Source organism: Oncorhynchus keta, chromosome 32 (genome assembly GCF_023373465.1).
Source record: "Oncorhynchus keta strain PuntledgeMale-10-30-2019 chromosome 32, Oket_V2, whole genome shotgun sequence".
Classification (NCBI taxonomy): domain Eukaryota; kingdom Metazoa; phylum Chordata; class Actinopteri; order Salmoniformes; family Salmonidae; genus Oncorhynchus; species Oncorhynchus keta.
Genome location: NC_068452.1, coordinates 6,013,655 through 6,029,159, shown reverse-complemented (window position 1 = coordinate 6,029,159; position 15,505 = coordinate 6,013,655). Strand labels below are relative to the sequence as shown.

General features: G+C 39.9%; 1 protein-coding gene across 6 annotated transcripts in view; it reads left to right on the top strand.

Annotated features, from left to right (window-relative positions):
- The window catches only part of LOC118365716 (integrin alpha-L-like), an 80,452-nt gene that overhangs the window by 4,754 nt on the left and 60,193 nt on the right, over positions 1-15,505 (top strand). For 4 of the 6 annotated variants that reach the window (XR_008088396.1, XR_008088395.1, XM_052490541.1 and 1 more), the window contains 18 exons: positions 3,199-3,313; positions 3,519-3,649; positions 4,471-4,613; positions 4,744-4,897; positions 9,105-9,240; positions 9,464-9,540; positions 11,124-11,247; positions 11,389-11,531; positions 11,765-11,905; positions 12,108-12,305; positions 12,428-12,558; positions 12,744-12,898; positions 13,414-13,580; positions 13,781-13,903; positions 14,051-14,121; positions 14,228-14,369; positions 14,786-14,884; positions 15,229-15,308. The exons of the other annotated variants lie outside the window; for them this stretch is intronic. Coding sequence is in view for 2 of the 4 variants with exons in the window: in XM_052490541.1 (XP_052346501.1) it covers positions 3,199-3,313; positions 3,519-3,649; positions 4,471-4,613; positions 4,744-4,897; positions 9,105-9,240; positions 9,464-9,540; positions 11,124-11,247; positions 11,389-11,531; positions 11,765-11,905; positions 12,108-12,305; positions 12,428-12,558; positions 12,744-12,898; positions 13,414-13,580; positions 13,781-13,903; positions 14,051-14,121; positions 14,228-14,369; positions 14,786-14,884; positions 15,229-15,308 (2,330 nt within the window). In the remaining 2 variants the exon portion in view is untranslated. The remainder of the gene's footprint in view (positions 1-3,198; positions 3,314-3,518; positions 3,650-4,470; positions 4,614-4,743; positions 4,898-9,104; positions 9,241-9,463; positions 9,541-11,123; positions 11,248-11,388; positions 11,532-11,764; positions 11,906-12,107; positions 12,306-12,427; positions 12,559-12,743; positions 12,899-13,413; positions 13,581-13,780; positions 13,904-14,050; positions 14,122-14,227; positions 14,370-14,785; positions 14,885-15,228; positions 15,309-15,505) is intronic. 6 annotated transcript variants of the gene reach the window in all.

The following is a 15,505-nucleotide window of genomic DNA, read 5'->3' as shown; positions in this document are numbered from 1 at the left end:
ATATTTAATTTGATCACGTTCTTGTTTTCAAATACTCCATGTGAGTGTACCGTACATATGTAATTTGTTTGGCAGCATTTACATAGGCAGCCCGATTCTGAATTGTTCTTCATGAATTGGTCTTTTGACCAATCAGATCAGCTCACCAATTAGTGGAACAAAGATCAGAATTGGGCTGCCTGTGTAAACCTAAATGACTTGTTTCACTTGAGTTATAAAACAACACCTCAGCAATCTAAAAATGATCATGGCAACTTCCAGTAACTCTCTCTTTTGAAGACATCTGAGGTCCACCAGACAATCCATTATTTTATCACATTTACAATAAGGTGACCAGATTTCTGAAATTAAAACCGGGGATATTTCCAGTTCGGCGGTCAATATATCATTAAAATATCCAATGTTATTATCAATTAAATAAAAAAATGGGGACAATTCCGGTTTCGTGTATTTAGTCTAACAGGCACATTGTGACAGAGAAAACAACTGTATTACAGAAACACTAAAGACTAGACAGAACTGTCCGATCTGAACAGCCATTCATGGGTCCTTGTAGCCTGGGTAGAAGAAGAGCATAAGAGAACATGAGCAAAATTGAAAAAACAGACAATAGTCTATGTGAAATACTTAACAACATAATAAAGAAATAAGACGATGATGAGATTATATTATGTAGTTACCACTTATACCAACCTAATCTGTATATTTCTCAGAAGAATGTATCTTATTCAGGATTGCTCTCTTTGGCCAGTTTCACCGTGAACTCCTGGCAGGGGAAGTTGAAGTTTGTCTTCACAATAAGCGTAGGAACAGTGAGCCTATTTCTTGCTGCTGTCCATTTATCATTCATTCCGTTTCTTGGAAAGAGCCATTGTACCTCCTCTGTCTGCTCTTCTTACTCTTAACTTTTTCTTCTGCTCCAATCTTTCTCCTCCTCTTTTCTTCACTCGTCTTCCTTCTCTTTACCTTTCCACCTCACTCTTCTACACTCTCCTCACTTCAATCGTTTTACTCCCTTCATTTCTTCTTCTCCTTCCTCTCCAATCTTCAATAACGAATAGTAATGTAAACTCACCCCATTCCGTACAAATGTGTGCAACCGCGACATTCAAACAAGGCTGCAAAGAAAACTAATGGGACTGTAGCGACTGTGTTGACTTAAAAATGTGAACTTCCGTAACTCTCTCTTCTTTGAATTTACTGAGTTTCTGAATTGTTCTTCACTCTGCGGCTCTTTCTATTCAAGCGTTGATGGACATGGTAATGGCTCTAGAGTGTTAAAACATTTCCAGGAGAAATCTTGATAAAACTGACAATTCCCCTCCGTTACATCGCACATTGTGACGTGAGAAAACAACGTTACAGAAACACTACAGAAAGCAACTATTTATGTCTTAAAGCCATTCTCCACCAGGTGTAGCACTTCTCTCATTGTTTAAAAACAAGAAATGGACAGAAACGGGGGGAAACTTCTTTATTCAAACTCATCACTGCAAGTACACGCAAAACCGTGATCTCATGATCTTGACTCAAAAGCCACTGTTTACTTCTGAAGATCAATTTAGCACCACCCGAAAAACCCGATTCAAATTCAACACAAACCTTCAAATTAGGTATGTAATGACACATTATATAAACTCTTTATAGTGTTTTATTTACATTCTCAACCTAATCTGTGATAAGGTGATAAATTGGACAGATCGAGTGAAAAAAAGCTGTTTCCCCACAGGACATCTCTCCTTCTCACTATCACTCATTCTTTTTCACTCTTTCACTCTTTACACTCACTATCACTCATTTTTTCTCTTCATTTCCCACCCTTCCTCTCCAATCTTTAATAACAAAAAAGACCCCATTCCGTAGCAAATTACCTTCATTGAAACATGCAGAAAACTAATGGGCAGCTGTGTTGACATCAAGGAAAACTGACCCTGTTACATTGATTTCATTGGAAACAGGAGCAACTATTTATGTCTTAAAATCATTCCACAGTTGATTGTTTAAAAACAAGAAATGGACAGTAAACCTAGTCAATGTTTTTTGCAAGGATCGACTCAAAAGCCACTGGTCAATTGTACAGACCTAAAAAGGCAAATGTACAAACCTTCAAAGTGAGTTGACACATTATATAAACTCTTTATAGTGTTTTATTTACACTATTGGACAGATAAAATAGCTGTTTAACAGGACATTACCATTGCATTGCCTTACCCGCCATTTTTGTATTTTATCTCAGAAAAAGGTCATGTCATTGATTTTGTTGGAATAATAAATTGGTATTGGCATTCAGGTGATCTGGAATATCGTTTTTTATCAATTTCACGATGTACAAGAGTGAGTTAGTTTACAGCTTAGATAAAATCAATCGGATTCCCATTGCTTTCCTCATTTTTGCATCACATTGTTTGGAATAATAAATTCAGGCTCTCATTTCTACCATCTTTCCTCCTCTCTCTTTCACTCTTCTTCCTATCCAGTCTTCCTTTCCTTCCTCTCCACTCTCTAACAGAAAACATTATGCTAATGTTTTCCATGAAAATGTCAAAATATATTTTCACACTACTTATTATAATGCCAAACCATTTCAACTGTAATCTACAAATAAATATTCTCCGAATTAATTGTGCACACATTTAATAAAATCATATTTTCAAAATAGCCCGTCCACTGCATATTTACATGTGGACGTGTTTTAACCTTTAACCATGACAGTAACAAGCGATCCTAGCTAGATAACTTAGTCGACATAGCTAATGTTAGCTAGCATAACCCATTTAAAACCTTATAGAGCAGATCATCTATCTATAGAATAAATTGAGACATTATAAAATTACTAGCTAGTATCTCAAACGATTGTAACTTACCTGGCTTGAAAAGACGTTTGTGGTGATGTTGTGGATTCACTTGACACCTTTTAGGTTCTGGCCGAGTTTTCCACAGCAGTTTTCTCTAAAACTAGAGCGAGCAAGTAGTTAGTAGAAGAGTGAATGAAGCTGCTATAGCGAGCAGCCCGCTCTGCTGGACAAAACAAGCACAACGCAATTGAGACGTTAACCGGTAGGCTCTGCTGCCTGGTCTTTCTTGCCACGTCAAATATTATTTCACTTTGCAGTCTGTTTTTAATGCACTGTTAAAAACGGGGATACTTCCGGGGATGTCTGGTCACTCTAATTTACAATGACGTATCTCCTTATTCAGGCCTGCAGCCCTGGCCTGGCACACGAGTGTGATGGGAACTCCTATCTGAACAGTATCTGTTATCAGTTCAACAGCCAGCTCCAGATCACCTCGAACTTCACACCTGCTTTCCAAGGTATAACAGTGAAACTTGAACACATTTGTAGATAACCTAAGATTTTTGGTATGTATTGACTGTTTATTCATGTCATGCTAAATTACATTATAATTAGGTCACAAAATATTAATTGTGAATGATAAGATCTGGATTCCTGAATATGTGAAGAATGTTGTGAGTGTTATCCATCATATACATTTATGTAATTCACTTTCTCTTCCAGAATGTACTAAGAAAATAGTGGACCTCGTTTTCCTCTTTGACGGATCAGCAAGCATGACAACGGAAGAATTTGATGAAAACAAAGGTTTCATAAACAATATCATGACAACCCTAAAAAACTCCTCAATTAAGGTATTCATCCCTTTTAAAGCTCATAACTTAAAACATGCTCACGAGGTTGCTGAACATACATCTGTTTATCTACACTCTTAGAAGTAAAGGTGCCTAGAAGAACCTTTTGGGTTGCCACAACAGAATAGCCTTTCCAGTTCAAACAGGTTCCTTGAGGCACCCCTCTGTGTAAAGTTTCAAACCATAACCTTAGTTTGAAGTGCTGGGAGCCTATCATATTGAAGCCAGGGCTTTCAGACTTTTTGGACAATTTCATTCCTGTTCATCATGTTCATTTTCACACTGCAAACTAAATCCTTGAATATTTATACATATTATATATTTAAATAAAATGTTAATAATATTAATTATGTTCACATATAGTAATAAAGTGCCAACTATTTCCATTTTGGAAGAGCATAGGCTCTTGAGGAACACCTCTGTAAGCCTCATTGACACTACAAAAATATTAGTGTTTAACCTTCACATGTGATGACAATACACCAGAACAGATCAACAGGAGCGACATTTACTCTTACGGGTGGCCTACAAAATATATACAGTATTTTAAAGCCATGCCCCTACTAAGCCACGCCTCCAATCTAGGGTTCCTCCACGAACCCAATGCTACATTGAACCATTCAAAGTTCCTCCAAGAACCCCTCAACTAACCAAAGGTGCAAATATGAACCACTTGACTTGCAATGGTTCCTTGAGGATCTTCAGGGTTCCTCGAGTCGCCACTAATTCTAAGAGTGTATGTGCTATTCACCCATGTTGCTGCATGGAAAGTATGGTATGAAATCAATATTAGTCATCTCTTCCTCTTTTATAAATGACAGTTTGCAGCGGTTCAGTTCTCAACAAACACCAGGACAGTTTTCAACTTCAGAGACTACCAAGAGGGGAGAGCCTTGACTAAACTTTGGAAAGAAGAGCACATGGCTGATCTAACCAACACACATAAGGCAATAGACTTTGTCTTGTAGGTCCCAGTTGATAATTATGAATCAGTTTTACTTTCAAAGTTCTGACCGAATACTCCGAATCTGATCAAAGGGGATTGTGGTGTAAGAAAGATAGCTTGATCTGTTGTTTGAATACATCTATTTTAGGAAAAACATTTTTGAAAAACAAGCTGCCGGCGCCACCGCAGATGCAACTAAAGTACTGGTCATAATAACAGATGGAAATCCCAGCGATACTGATAAAAGGTTCAACTCTATCGAAAGAAGTGATAAGAAAAACATCATCCGCTTTGTCATCGGGGTAAGTCCTATAATATCTATAATACCCCCTACACAACACCACACAATTGTATGACTTAATTCCATTACAAGTGTTCATTCGTGTGCTAGTTAGCTAATGCTAAAGAAGCAGTATTTTTATCTTCTCGATTTACCATAAATTGTTGTGGGATAATTAGGAGTACAGCAACACCTTCCATCCCTGGATTGAGGTACATTTTCAAATTGTTTCACTTGAAGTTCACCGAGGTGCAAATATATTGGCATATGGCCGTTTCGACTAGTAGATCACCAGTGTATACTAGTGTTAATGCTTTTAATGTATGATTTCAATGTATGCTGCTTACATTTATGTGTGTTTCCCAAATATCACACTAGTTGGGAGTTTTTTAAAGCTGCAATGTATGTACCTTTTTGGGCCACCTGACCAATTTCACATAGAAATGTGTGTTATAGATCTGTCATTCTCATTGAATGCATGTCTAAGAAGAGGTAGCTCTGGTAGATATCTTCTATGTGCGCTATTTCTATGCTCCCCGTTTTTAAGTTTCGATTTTGCATCTTTTACTTTCAATTTTGTACACCAGCCTGAAACAGCTGAAAATACAATATATTTGATCATGGAAAATATATTTTACAGCGGTTTGGATGGTACAGTGATTCTCTTGTTCACAAACTGAAATTAAGCAAACTATTAGAAGTTCAGCAACCAGAAAATGGCAGAGTGATTTCTGCATCGTGCATCTTTAACCTGTTAGAATCCTTTAACATTGTGCTACATGCCACAGGGCCTACACACAACAAAGGCCATACTCTTGATCTTGTGCTGTCCTATGGTCTGAATATTGATAACTTGGAAACTGTTGATGTGTGTGTCTCTGACCATATCAGTATTGCTTTTAAAATGCTTTCTCCTCCACCTAAAAATGTGTCTGTTCCCACTCCCTCACCCATCAATACCTCCACAACTGCTAGTAAATTTACAAATGCTTTTTAATCCTCTACTAAGGATCCTGTTCTGTGTCATCACACTGATGATTTGCTGAACAGGTTCAATTACATAATGTATGTCAGGCTACGTTAGACTCAGTGGCACCAGTTAAAACCAAGAATAAACTGTCTGCCAGAGTCTCATCTTGGTTAGAGGACCACACTCGTGCCTCGAAAACTCGAATAGCGAATGGAGGCCACTTTCTCGCTTGTAAATATTTGACTGGCATTGGTCAAACTACTCCGGTTATTTCACTGCGTGACAGGTGATATTCTGCCCAAACTCTGTATGCCATGGGCTCTCCAACCCTGTCCCTGCAGCTACCGAGTGCTTAATTTGGGAAACCAAGTGAAATCTGTTAGGGAACATCGATAGTAACATGTTTCACAACTATTCAAAATCAAATACAAATGCGCTATAATTGTAGGCTAACTCTGAATTTTCTTCATTAGGCTCAACCAATTATGTACCAATCTTAAATTAGTGTTTAAAAAAAAAAATCATTCTGCCATGTGTAATATGCTGTAGTCTATGTATTGTATACAGTGCCTTCGGAAAGTATTCAGACCCCTTGACTTTTTCCACATTTTGATATGTTACACAAAAAATGATTAAATCAAAAAAATCCTCAGCAAGATACACACAATACCCCATAATGACAAAGCGAAAACAGGTTTTTAGAAATGTTTGCAAATGTGTGTGTAATGTGCATATATATATATATAGAAACATCTCAAGGATGATCAGTGAAAACAGGATGCACCTGAGCTCAATTTCGAGTCTCATAACCCTTTGCTATGAGACTCGAAATTGAGCTCCGGTGCATCCTGTTTTCACTGATCATCCTTGAGGTGTTTCTACAACTTGATTGGAGTCCACCTGTGGTAAATTCAATTGATTGGACATGGAAGAACCTTCCAGAAGGACAACCATCTCTGTATCACTCACCCAATCAGGCCTTTATAGTAGTTTGGCCAGACGGAAGCCACTCATCAGTAAAATGCACATGACAGCCCCCTGGAGTTTGCCAAAAGAAAAACAAGGTTCTCTGGTCTGATGAAGCAAGATTGAACTCTTTGGCCTGAATGCCAAGTGTCACGTCTGGAGGAAACCTGGCACCATCTCTACGGTGAAGCATGGTGGTGACAGCATAATGCCGTGGGGATGTTTTTCAGCGTCAGGGACTTGGAGACTAGTCGAGATCAAGGCAAAGATGAACGGAGAAAAGTACAGAGAGATCCTTGACGAAAACCTGCTCCAGATCGCTCAGGACCTCAGACTGTGGTGAAGGTTCACCTTCCAACAGGACAATGACCCTAAGCACACAGCCCAGGCAACGCAGGAGTTGCTACGGGTCATGTCTCTGAATGTCTTTGAGGGGCTCAGCCAGAGACCGAACTTGAAAATAGACCTGAAAATAGCTGTGCAGAGACGCTCCCCATCCAACCTGACTTAGCTTGAGCGGATCTGCAGAGAAGAAGGGGAGAAACTGTGACAAGCTTGTAGCATCATACCCAAGAAGACTCAAGGCTGTAATTGCTCCCAAAGGTTATTCAACAAAGTAAAGGGTCTGAATACTTATCTAAATGTGACATCAGATCTGTATTTTATCTACATATATAGACCTATATAAGCATAAGCTCTATGCATATGGGTGTTTTGAATTAATCATCACCTTAGAAAGTGCTGTCCATTTCATTGTGTTCGTTGTTCTCGATGTTGTTGCAAAGCCTATGTTGTCCACTCAGTTTCAACCTGTTGTATCACAATGCTCAATGAGGTGTGGGTGGTGCTACCCAACGTTGTATAATGCAGGCTAAGTGTTTGATGTGATTTTTGATTACATTTACATTGATGTCAGAGTGGTTAGAGGGACAATACAGCTCTGAGTAACAGGCCATTAGCCACCTGATGGTCATTAGCGAGTTGGGTAATACTAAAGCATGTCCGGAGTGCACAAGAGGACATTACCATGTAACACAGAATTTGACTGCGGTCATGACTCATGAGTGCCTGTGCTGCAGTAATACGGTCACCGAAACAGCCCTATAGTGGCCCCTGTCAATTCTTCCCCTTGGTGGTATCACCCGCATTCACAACATTCCGTTTCACTGCTATGCACGCAGCTCTATTTACCAATAAGACCCAGTGACCAAGCTAGCGTAGCTTCCATTCACAAGTGTCTTGTTGACATCAAATATTAGATGTTTGACAATTTATCCAGCTCAATGATAAGAAATCTGAAGTTATTTTATTTGGCCCCCACCGAACCTCGAGCTGCATGTAAAGAAGGTTGTCCAGACCTGCTTTTATGATATCATCTAAGAAATACAGCGCCCTCCGTAATTATTGGGATAGTGAAGCACTTCTTTTTCTTTTGGCTCTATACTCCAAAAGTTTGGATTTGAAATGAAACAGTTACTATGAGGTTAAAGTACAGACTATTAGATTTTATTTGAGGGTATTTGTGTAAATATTGTTTTGTACCATTTAGAAATGACAACACAGTAGTTCCTATATTTCAGGGCACCTAAAGTATTGGGACAACTGGATTGACAGGTGTTTCTGATTAGTCAGGTGTGTTCCATCACATCATTTTTGCAGGCATAAGAGCGCTGTCAATGTTTAGTCTTGATTCTAGGCTTTGCGTTTGCCTTTGGTGGAAGGAGAATTAAGGATTCCATTTTTAAGGCTTGGTTAAGCGCCATTCCATTTATTATATATTTTATCTCCCTATGAGCCTGGATGCAGCCTGAGATCCTCTGACAGGCCATTGTTGACCATTTCAAAGTCTAGGTTGAAAACGGTTCTTCATTCTCTTTCCTCCTGTCGTTGTTATTACTTTTTATTTTATGATGTGAAGCACTTTGTGACTTGTATACAAATAGAGTTTTTATTATTACTCCTAGTCTCAAGGGTCCAGTCCAACGTCCCAGTTTTTTATTTCACCTTTATTTAACTAGGCAAGTCGGTTAAGAACAAATTCTTATTTACAGTGATGGCCTACACCGGCCAAACTCGGACGACACTGGGCCAATTGTGCGTCGCCCTATGGGACTCACAATCATGGCCGGTTGTGATAGTCTGGATTTGAACCAGGTTGTCTGTAGTGACGCCTCTAGCACTGAGATGCAGTGTCTTAGACCACTGTGATGTGGATGTTTAAATATCATTCATATTGAAAGGGAAATTAGACGTCACTATAATTCCTGCCCTCAATTTATATATTTCTTGGCAGGTCAAGAACGTTGATTTGACGAAACTCAAGTCCCTGGCATCAGAGCCAAAAGAGAACAACACTTTCCTCATCCAGGACTACAACGAACTAAAAGGAATCCTAGACAACTTTCAAAAAAAGATCTTCAACATTGAAGGTACAACTGTGGATTCAGATAAACTCTTAGTACTACTTACTTATTTTTCAGCAAAGTCCCTGTCAACTGAAAGTTGTTATTCATTTAAAAAACACAAGGTGGCACTACTGGTCACTTCCTGAAATATACTGGTATTTATTTCTGGTGATAACACCTTACTCAAAATATTCCACAGTAGAAGTATCAATGTATCACTACTAATATCAGTGTTTGTATGTTCTAGGTTCCAAGACTGCTCTGGCTGGAAACTTGACTAAAGAAATGTCTCAGAGTGGGTTCAGTGCTGTCTACGTTAACAAGGTGAGATACACAATAGTATGTCCAGCATGTTTTATCATCTTAAATGATAATTTGTAATATGTATAAATTATTTAAAAATGTTAACTACAATGTACTACAAATCCTTGTAAATGCTTAAATACGCATTTATAAATGTAACGACCACCATGGCAACTAGTTTATAGACACAGTATATACAGTGCCTTGCGAAAGTATTCGGCCCCCTTGAACTTTGAGACCTTTTGCCACATTTCAGGCTTCAAACATAAAGATATAACACTGTATTTTTTTGTGAAGAATCAACAACAAGTGGGACACAATCATGAAGTGGAATGACATTTATTGGATATTTCAAACTTTTTTAACAAATCAAAAACTGAAAAATTGGGCGTGCAAAATTATTCAGCCCCTTTACTTTCAGTGCAGCAAACTCTCTCCAGAAGTTCAGTGAGGTTCTCTGAATGATCCAATGTTGACCTAAATGACTAATGATGATAAATATAATCCACATGTGTGTAATCAAGTCTCCGTATAAATGCACCTGCACTGTGATAGTCTCAGAGGTCCGTTAAAAGCGCAGAGAGCATCATGAAGAACAAGGAACACACCAGACAGGTCCGAGATACTGTTGTGAAGAAGTTTAAAGCCGGATTTGGATACAAAAAGATTTCCCAAGCTTTAAACATCCCAAGGAGCACTATGCAAGCGATAATATTGAAATGGAAGGAGTATCAGACCACTGCAAATCTACCAAGACCTGGCCGTCCCTCTAAACTTTCAGCTCATACAAGGAGAAGACTGATCAGAGATGCAGCCAAGAGGCCCATGATCACTCTGGATGAACTGCAGAGATCGACAGCTGAGGTGGGAGACTCTGTCCATAGGACAACAATCAGTCGTATATTGCACAAATCTGGCCTTTATGGAAGAGTGGCAAGAAGAAAGCCATTTCTTAAAGATATCCATAAAAAGTGTCGTTTAAAGTTTGCCACAAGCCACCTGGAAGACACACCAAACATGTGGAAGAAGGTGCTCTGGTAAGATGAAACCAAAATGTAACTTTTTGACAACAATGCAAAACGTTATGTTTGGCGTAAAAGCAACACAGCTCATCACCCTGAACACACCATCCACCCTGTCAAACATGGTGGTGGCAGCATCATGGTTTGGGCCTGCTTTTCTTCAGCAGGGACAGGGAAGATGGTTAAAATTGATGGGAAGATGGATGGAGCCAAATACAGGACCATTCTGGGAGAAAACCTGATGGAGTCTGCAAAAGACCTGAGACTGGGACGGAGATTTGTCTTCTAACAAGACAATGATCCAAAACATAAAGCAAAATCTACAATGGAATGGTTCAAAAATAAACATATCCAGGTGTTAGAATGGCCAAGTCAAAGTCCAGACCTGAATCCAATCGAGAATCTGTGGAAAGAACTGAAAACTGCTGTTCACAAATGCTCTCCATCCAACCTCACTGAGCTCGAGCTGTTTTGGTCGCAAAGTTCAAGGGGGCCGAATACTTTCGCAAGGCACTGTAGTTAATGAATGCTTATTAATAAAAATGTCATACAATATGACCCAATGTTTTATTTCCTCCACAGGACACCTTGGTTCTGGGCTCAGTGGGATCAAACAACTGGCGTGGATCTCTCTTTGAGACTGAGGGTCTGAGATCAGAGGAAAGGGAAATTCAGGACCCCACATTGGACAAAGATTCCTATATGGGTAATGGAACATTAAGCTCAAAAAAAGATATTGCTCAAATGTGAATTTGAACAAACACTATTTTCAAGGCTCTGTACTTCAGATGTTTCAGTGAAGGGAGTATAGTCACAATGGGCCTACATTTATTCATTTTTATTACAGGATACTCTGTAGCTGTTGGGAAGAAGAATGAGAACCTTCTATATTTTACCGGAGCACCAAGATCAGAACACATGGGACGGATCCTACTTTTTAACAAGGTTAACAACAACTGGACTGTGGCACAAAGCTTGCCTGGAGAACAGGTTGGTAACATTAGCTATTTCTGCAAGCAGTGCGGTATATCAATCAAGTTATACAATCGGGACAGCATGAAACTAGCTTTTGGGGTTACTTCAAAGGTTGAATGAATCCTCCGATAGTAAAGAGGAACACATGATGTCACTTTTTATGTTTACTTATAAGTTCCATTCAAAACCAAAGGACTTAAAACATTTCAAAACAATTTTTGTATGAATGTAAGTTTTGATTTTCTCAGATGGGCTCCTACTTCGGTGCAGAGCTGAGTTCTGTGGACATAGACTCCGACGGCAACACAGACTTCCTCCTGGTGGGTGCACCAATGTTTCGCCAACCTCCGAGAGAGGGCAGGATCTACGTCTACACACTGACTGATAAGGTGGGCTGAACTGTGAACCTCTGAACAACAGATTCAAATGCTGAATTTGTGGTTGAATATGTTCATCAGGGACAAAGTGATCTGGAAGCCGAAATATATTCATCTGGATATACATTTCCATTATCTTCAATAATAATGCACTAAAAGACAGTGTAATATGAATTTATCTTCATGTGATCTCTCCTCGCCCTTCCGTTATTAGCTGGAACTGAGGATGGAGATGAATGTTTCAGTGCCATCTCGGGGTAGATTCGGCTCCTCCATCTGCTCTCTCACAGACCTGAATGGAGATGGGCTGAAGGATGTAGCTGTGGGCGCTCCACTTGAGGACGATCACAGGGGGGCCGTGTACATCTACCTGGGTGAAAAGCTAAAGGGGATCCGCCCTGAATTCAGCCAGGTGAGGCAGACGAAGATGGAAATCATTCAAAACGGCCCTTCACGATCAAAGAAAACAGACATCCCTCCTGGGATATCAATATCAATGGCTTTTCATTAAATGTGTATGTCTTCTTACTGCAGCGCATCTCAGCTGTGATGATGAGATCTAAGCTCCAGTTCTTTGGCCAGACGATTGATGGGAAGATGGACCTGGGTGAGGATGGACTGACTGATATCGTAGTAGGAGCGCGTGGTGCAGTTGTTGTCTTGAGGTACGAGTCCAAAAAATGATAAGTAAGACAGCTGGTTTAAACAGACAGTTGTTTAACCAGTAAAAATATCTCACTAGTATACGATCAGCACTGAATGGGGGCTGCGCTCAATGAGATGTGGGCGGAGCTACCCAACATCATACAATGTAGGCTAACATCCCAATCTTTATCTCGATCGCTCACAGGTCCAGACCGGTCCTCAGCGTCTCTGCTCATCTCCACTTCTATCCCGCGGAGATCAGCACTGATAGATTTGACTGTCTGGCAAAAGAGATCATTTCCCCCATGGTCACTTTAACAGCCTGCTTTAACATGGCAGAGGCAACAAAGAGTAAAGCTGGTAAGAACTCTCAGAACTTTAGGAACACTGACGGCTTTGTGCTTTCCAACAGAAATGAAGTCATGATCTGAGACCACATAATTGTGGCCTTGGTGGTCCAGGTCGGAGCCTCGGTGAATAGCTAAATCACTGACCACAATAAGTGTGTCTTGGTCTCTTCCCAGTCTGAAGACCAGTGGAGGCTGTTGAGGGGAGGACGGCTCATAATAATGTCTGGAACAGAGCAAATGGAATGGCATCAAACACATAGAAACCATGTGTTTGATACCATTCCACCTATTCCGCTCCAGCCATTACCACAAGCCCGTCCTCCCCAATTAAGTGCCACCACCCTGTGGTGAAGATGAAGTCCAATTGTATCGAAAGGTTGGGCCTTGGTCTGGATCTGGGTCACAAGAGATAAGGTCTTGACTCCATCTCTGATTTCTAATGGTGTTCATCAGCAGACAACCATGAGGTTCTGAACTTCTCTCCCTGATAAGGAGGCCATTTCAGACTCTTGTGTACTTTTCCAGAGGTGCTGAGTGCAGGGATGAACGTCTCCTACCTGCTGGATGTGGATCCAGTGAGACAGAGGAGCCGAGCCTTTTACAGTGACACGAACAAAGGGGCCAGAAGACTTCTCTCCACAGTGGAGCTGAGAAAGGAGCGGACTTGCTTCAACCACTCAGTCTACATGACAGTATGATCAATGACAAACTGTAGCTATGCAACAATACAACAACTATAATGTCTCTCGTAAGGAGGGGATTTAATGAATAACATTAAGTTGTTAGGTTGTTGAATTCTAATTGTGTGTTGATTTTATTCAGCGATGAGAAGAACAAGGGTTTTTCAAGACTATGGATAGGGAAATTAATGGCACATTTTATTTTCTTCCAGCAATGCGTGATCGACACATTATCGCCCATAATCATCCAACTAGTTTTTTCTCAATCTGAAAGCCAACAAGAGGGTCTTACTGTCATTCTGAATACTGACAGTCCTACACAGGCTGTGGTCGAGGTACGAGGAAACATTCTGGGTCTGACTAAAACCTGTTCACTTACAATGATCAACAGTTCTAGCAATGACTGTGGACTGAGTACTGTCATTTAGCCAAAGACCTGTGAAAACAGGTCATCTAAACACATTGTCTTGAATTCTTCACAGGTGCCCTTTGAAAAGAACTGCAAAGAAAATGAAACCTGTTTGGCAGAGCTTGAGGTGGACTTCAACTTTATGTAAGTATCTGATAAACATAGAGGCAACTTGTTTGTGGCTATAATAATTACTGACTGCTCAAGAAAAGTATGTTTTCTGACTCTACAGTCTTGTCTCTCTTATCAGCACATCAACTTTATTAGTGGTGGACCAGAGTTACTTCAACGTGACTATAAGACTGTCCAATCACGGGGATGACTCATTCAACACCAGTCTAACTCTCCTCTACCCTCCTGGCCTCTCATTCTCCATGATGCATCTTCTGAAGGTAATACCGACACCCCTCCATCTATGGTGTAATTCATTCTGATGTTTTGTTCTTGTTCTCATCTAAAACAGTGTTATTGAAACCTGGAGACCAAAAACATGTTCAGCCAATCAAGGGTTTGATGATTAGTTTAATCAGGGGTGTTCCTCCTGGGCTGGAACAAAAGCTTGCCTTGCTCATCTTGTGGGTCTGCAGAACCAGGATAGAAGACCGTTGATTTAAACATCAGTTTTCCGCCAAACATTTAAATTTAACATGTGCTAATTATTCATAAAATGAAGCAACATATTAAGTGTTGAATTGATTAATTATTTAAACTTTTAACATGCTTGCTTGTTTCTTTTAAACTATGTCAGGGACTCAGATGTACAAACCGGAATTATTTACACACTTGACGTATTGTCTGTATTCCATAGTCTACAAGGAGAACGGTGTTCAGCTGTGGTGGTCTGGAAGGTGAAATGGACAGAACTACATGCAGTGTCAGCCTCCCTGTCTACCGTAGTAAAACCACAGTGAGTAATTACTTAGATATACCGGTAAATAATGCTGTGAATCCACTGGTAAATCTTTTAAAATGTTGTCCTTAGATGATAGACTCAGAGCTAACAGCAGTGACAAAGCAGTAACTCAATGTCATTAAAACAGTTTTGATCTTTGAGTGATATATGCCTTGTGAGGAAAAAATTCAATTGAATCCATTTTGAATTCAGGCAAAATATCAAAATGTTGAATATGTCAAAAGGTCTGAGTACTTTATGATGCCTTGAACCTTTTTCCCCCCACTTTCCCATTTTTTATGATCTCATTTCAGATCGTCTTCATTTTTTCTTCTTAACGATGCCATCTTCCTTCTCAGGCAGTGTTCACCAGTAAATTCCATATTTTGAATACATACGACTGGAAGGACACAATGGAGATGACCGTCATCGGCCTGAGGTAGAAATCTGCTTCCAGTGTGAACATGTTAGAGCAGCAGCTAGACGAGAGATTAGAATCAGTCCAGGAAACACCCGTCATTTCCCCATGCGGTCGAAGTTTTGAACAAAACATTGCTTAAAACTAACTCGTTTTATACAACCTCAATACCTTCTACTCAATTAGCTGAAGGACTTCGTAGCATTCCATTTATGTAC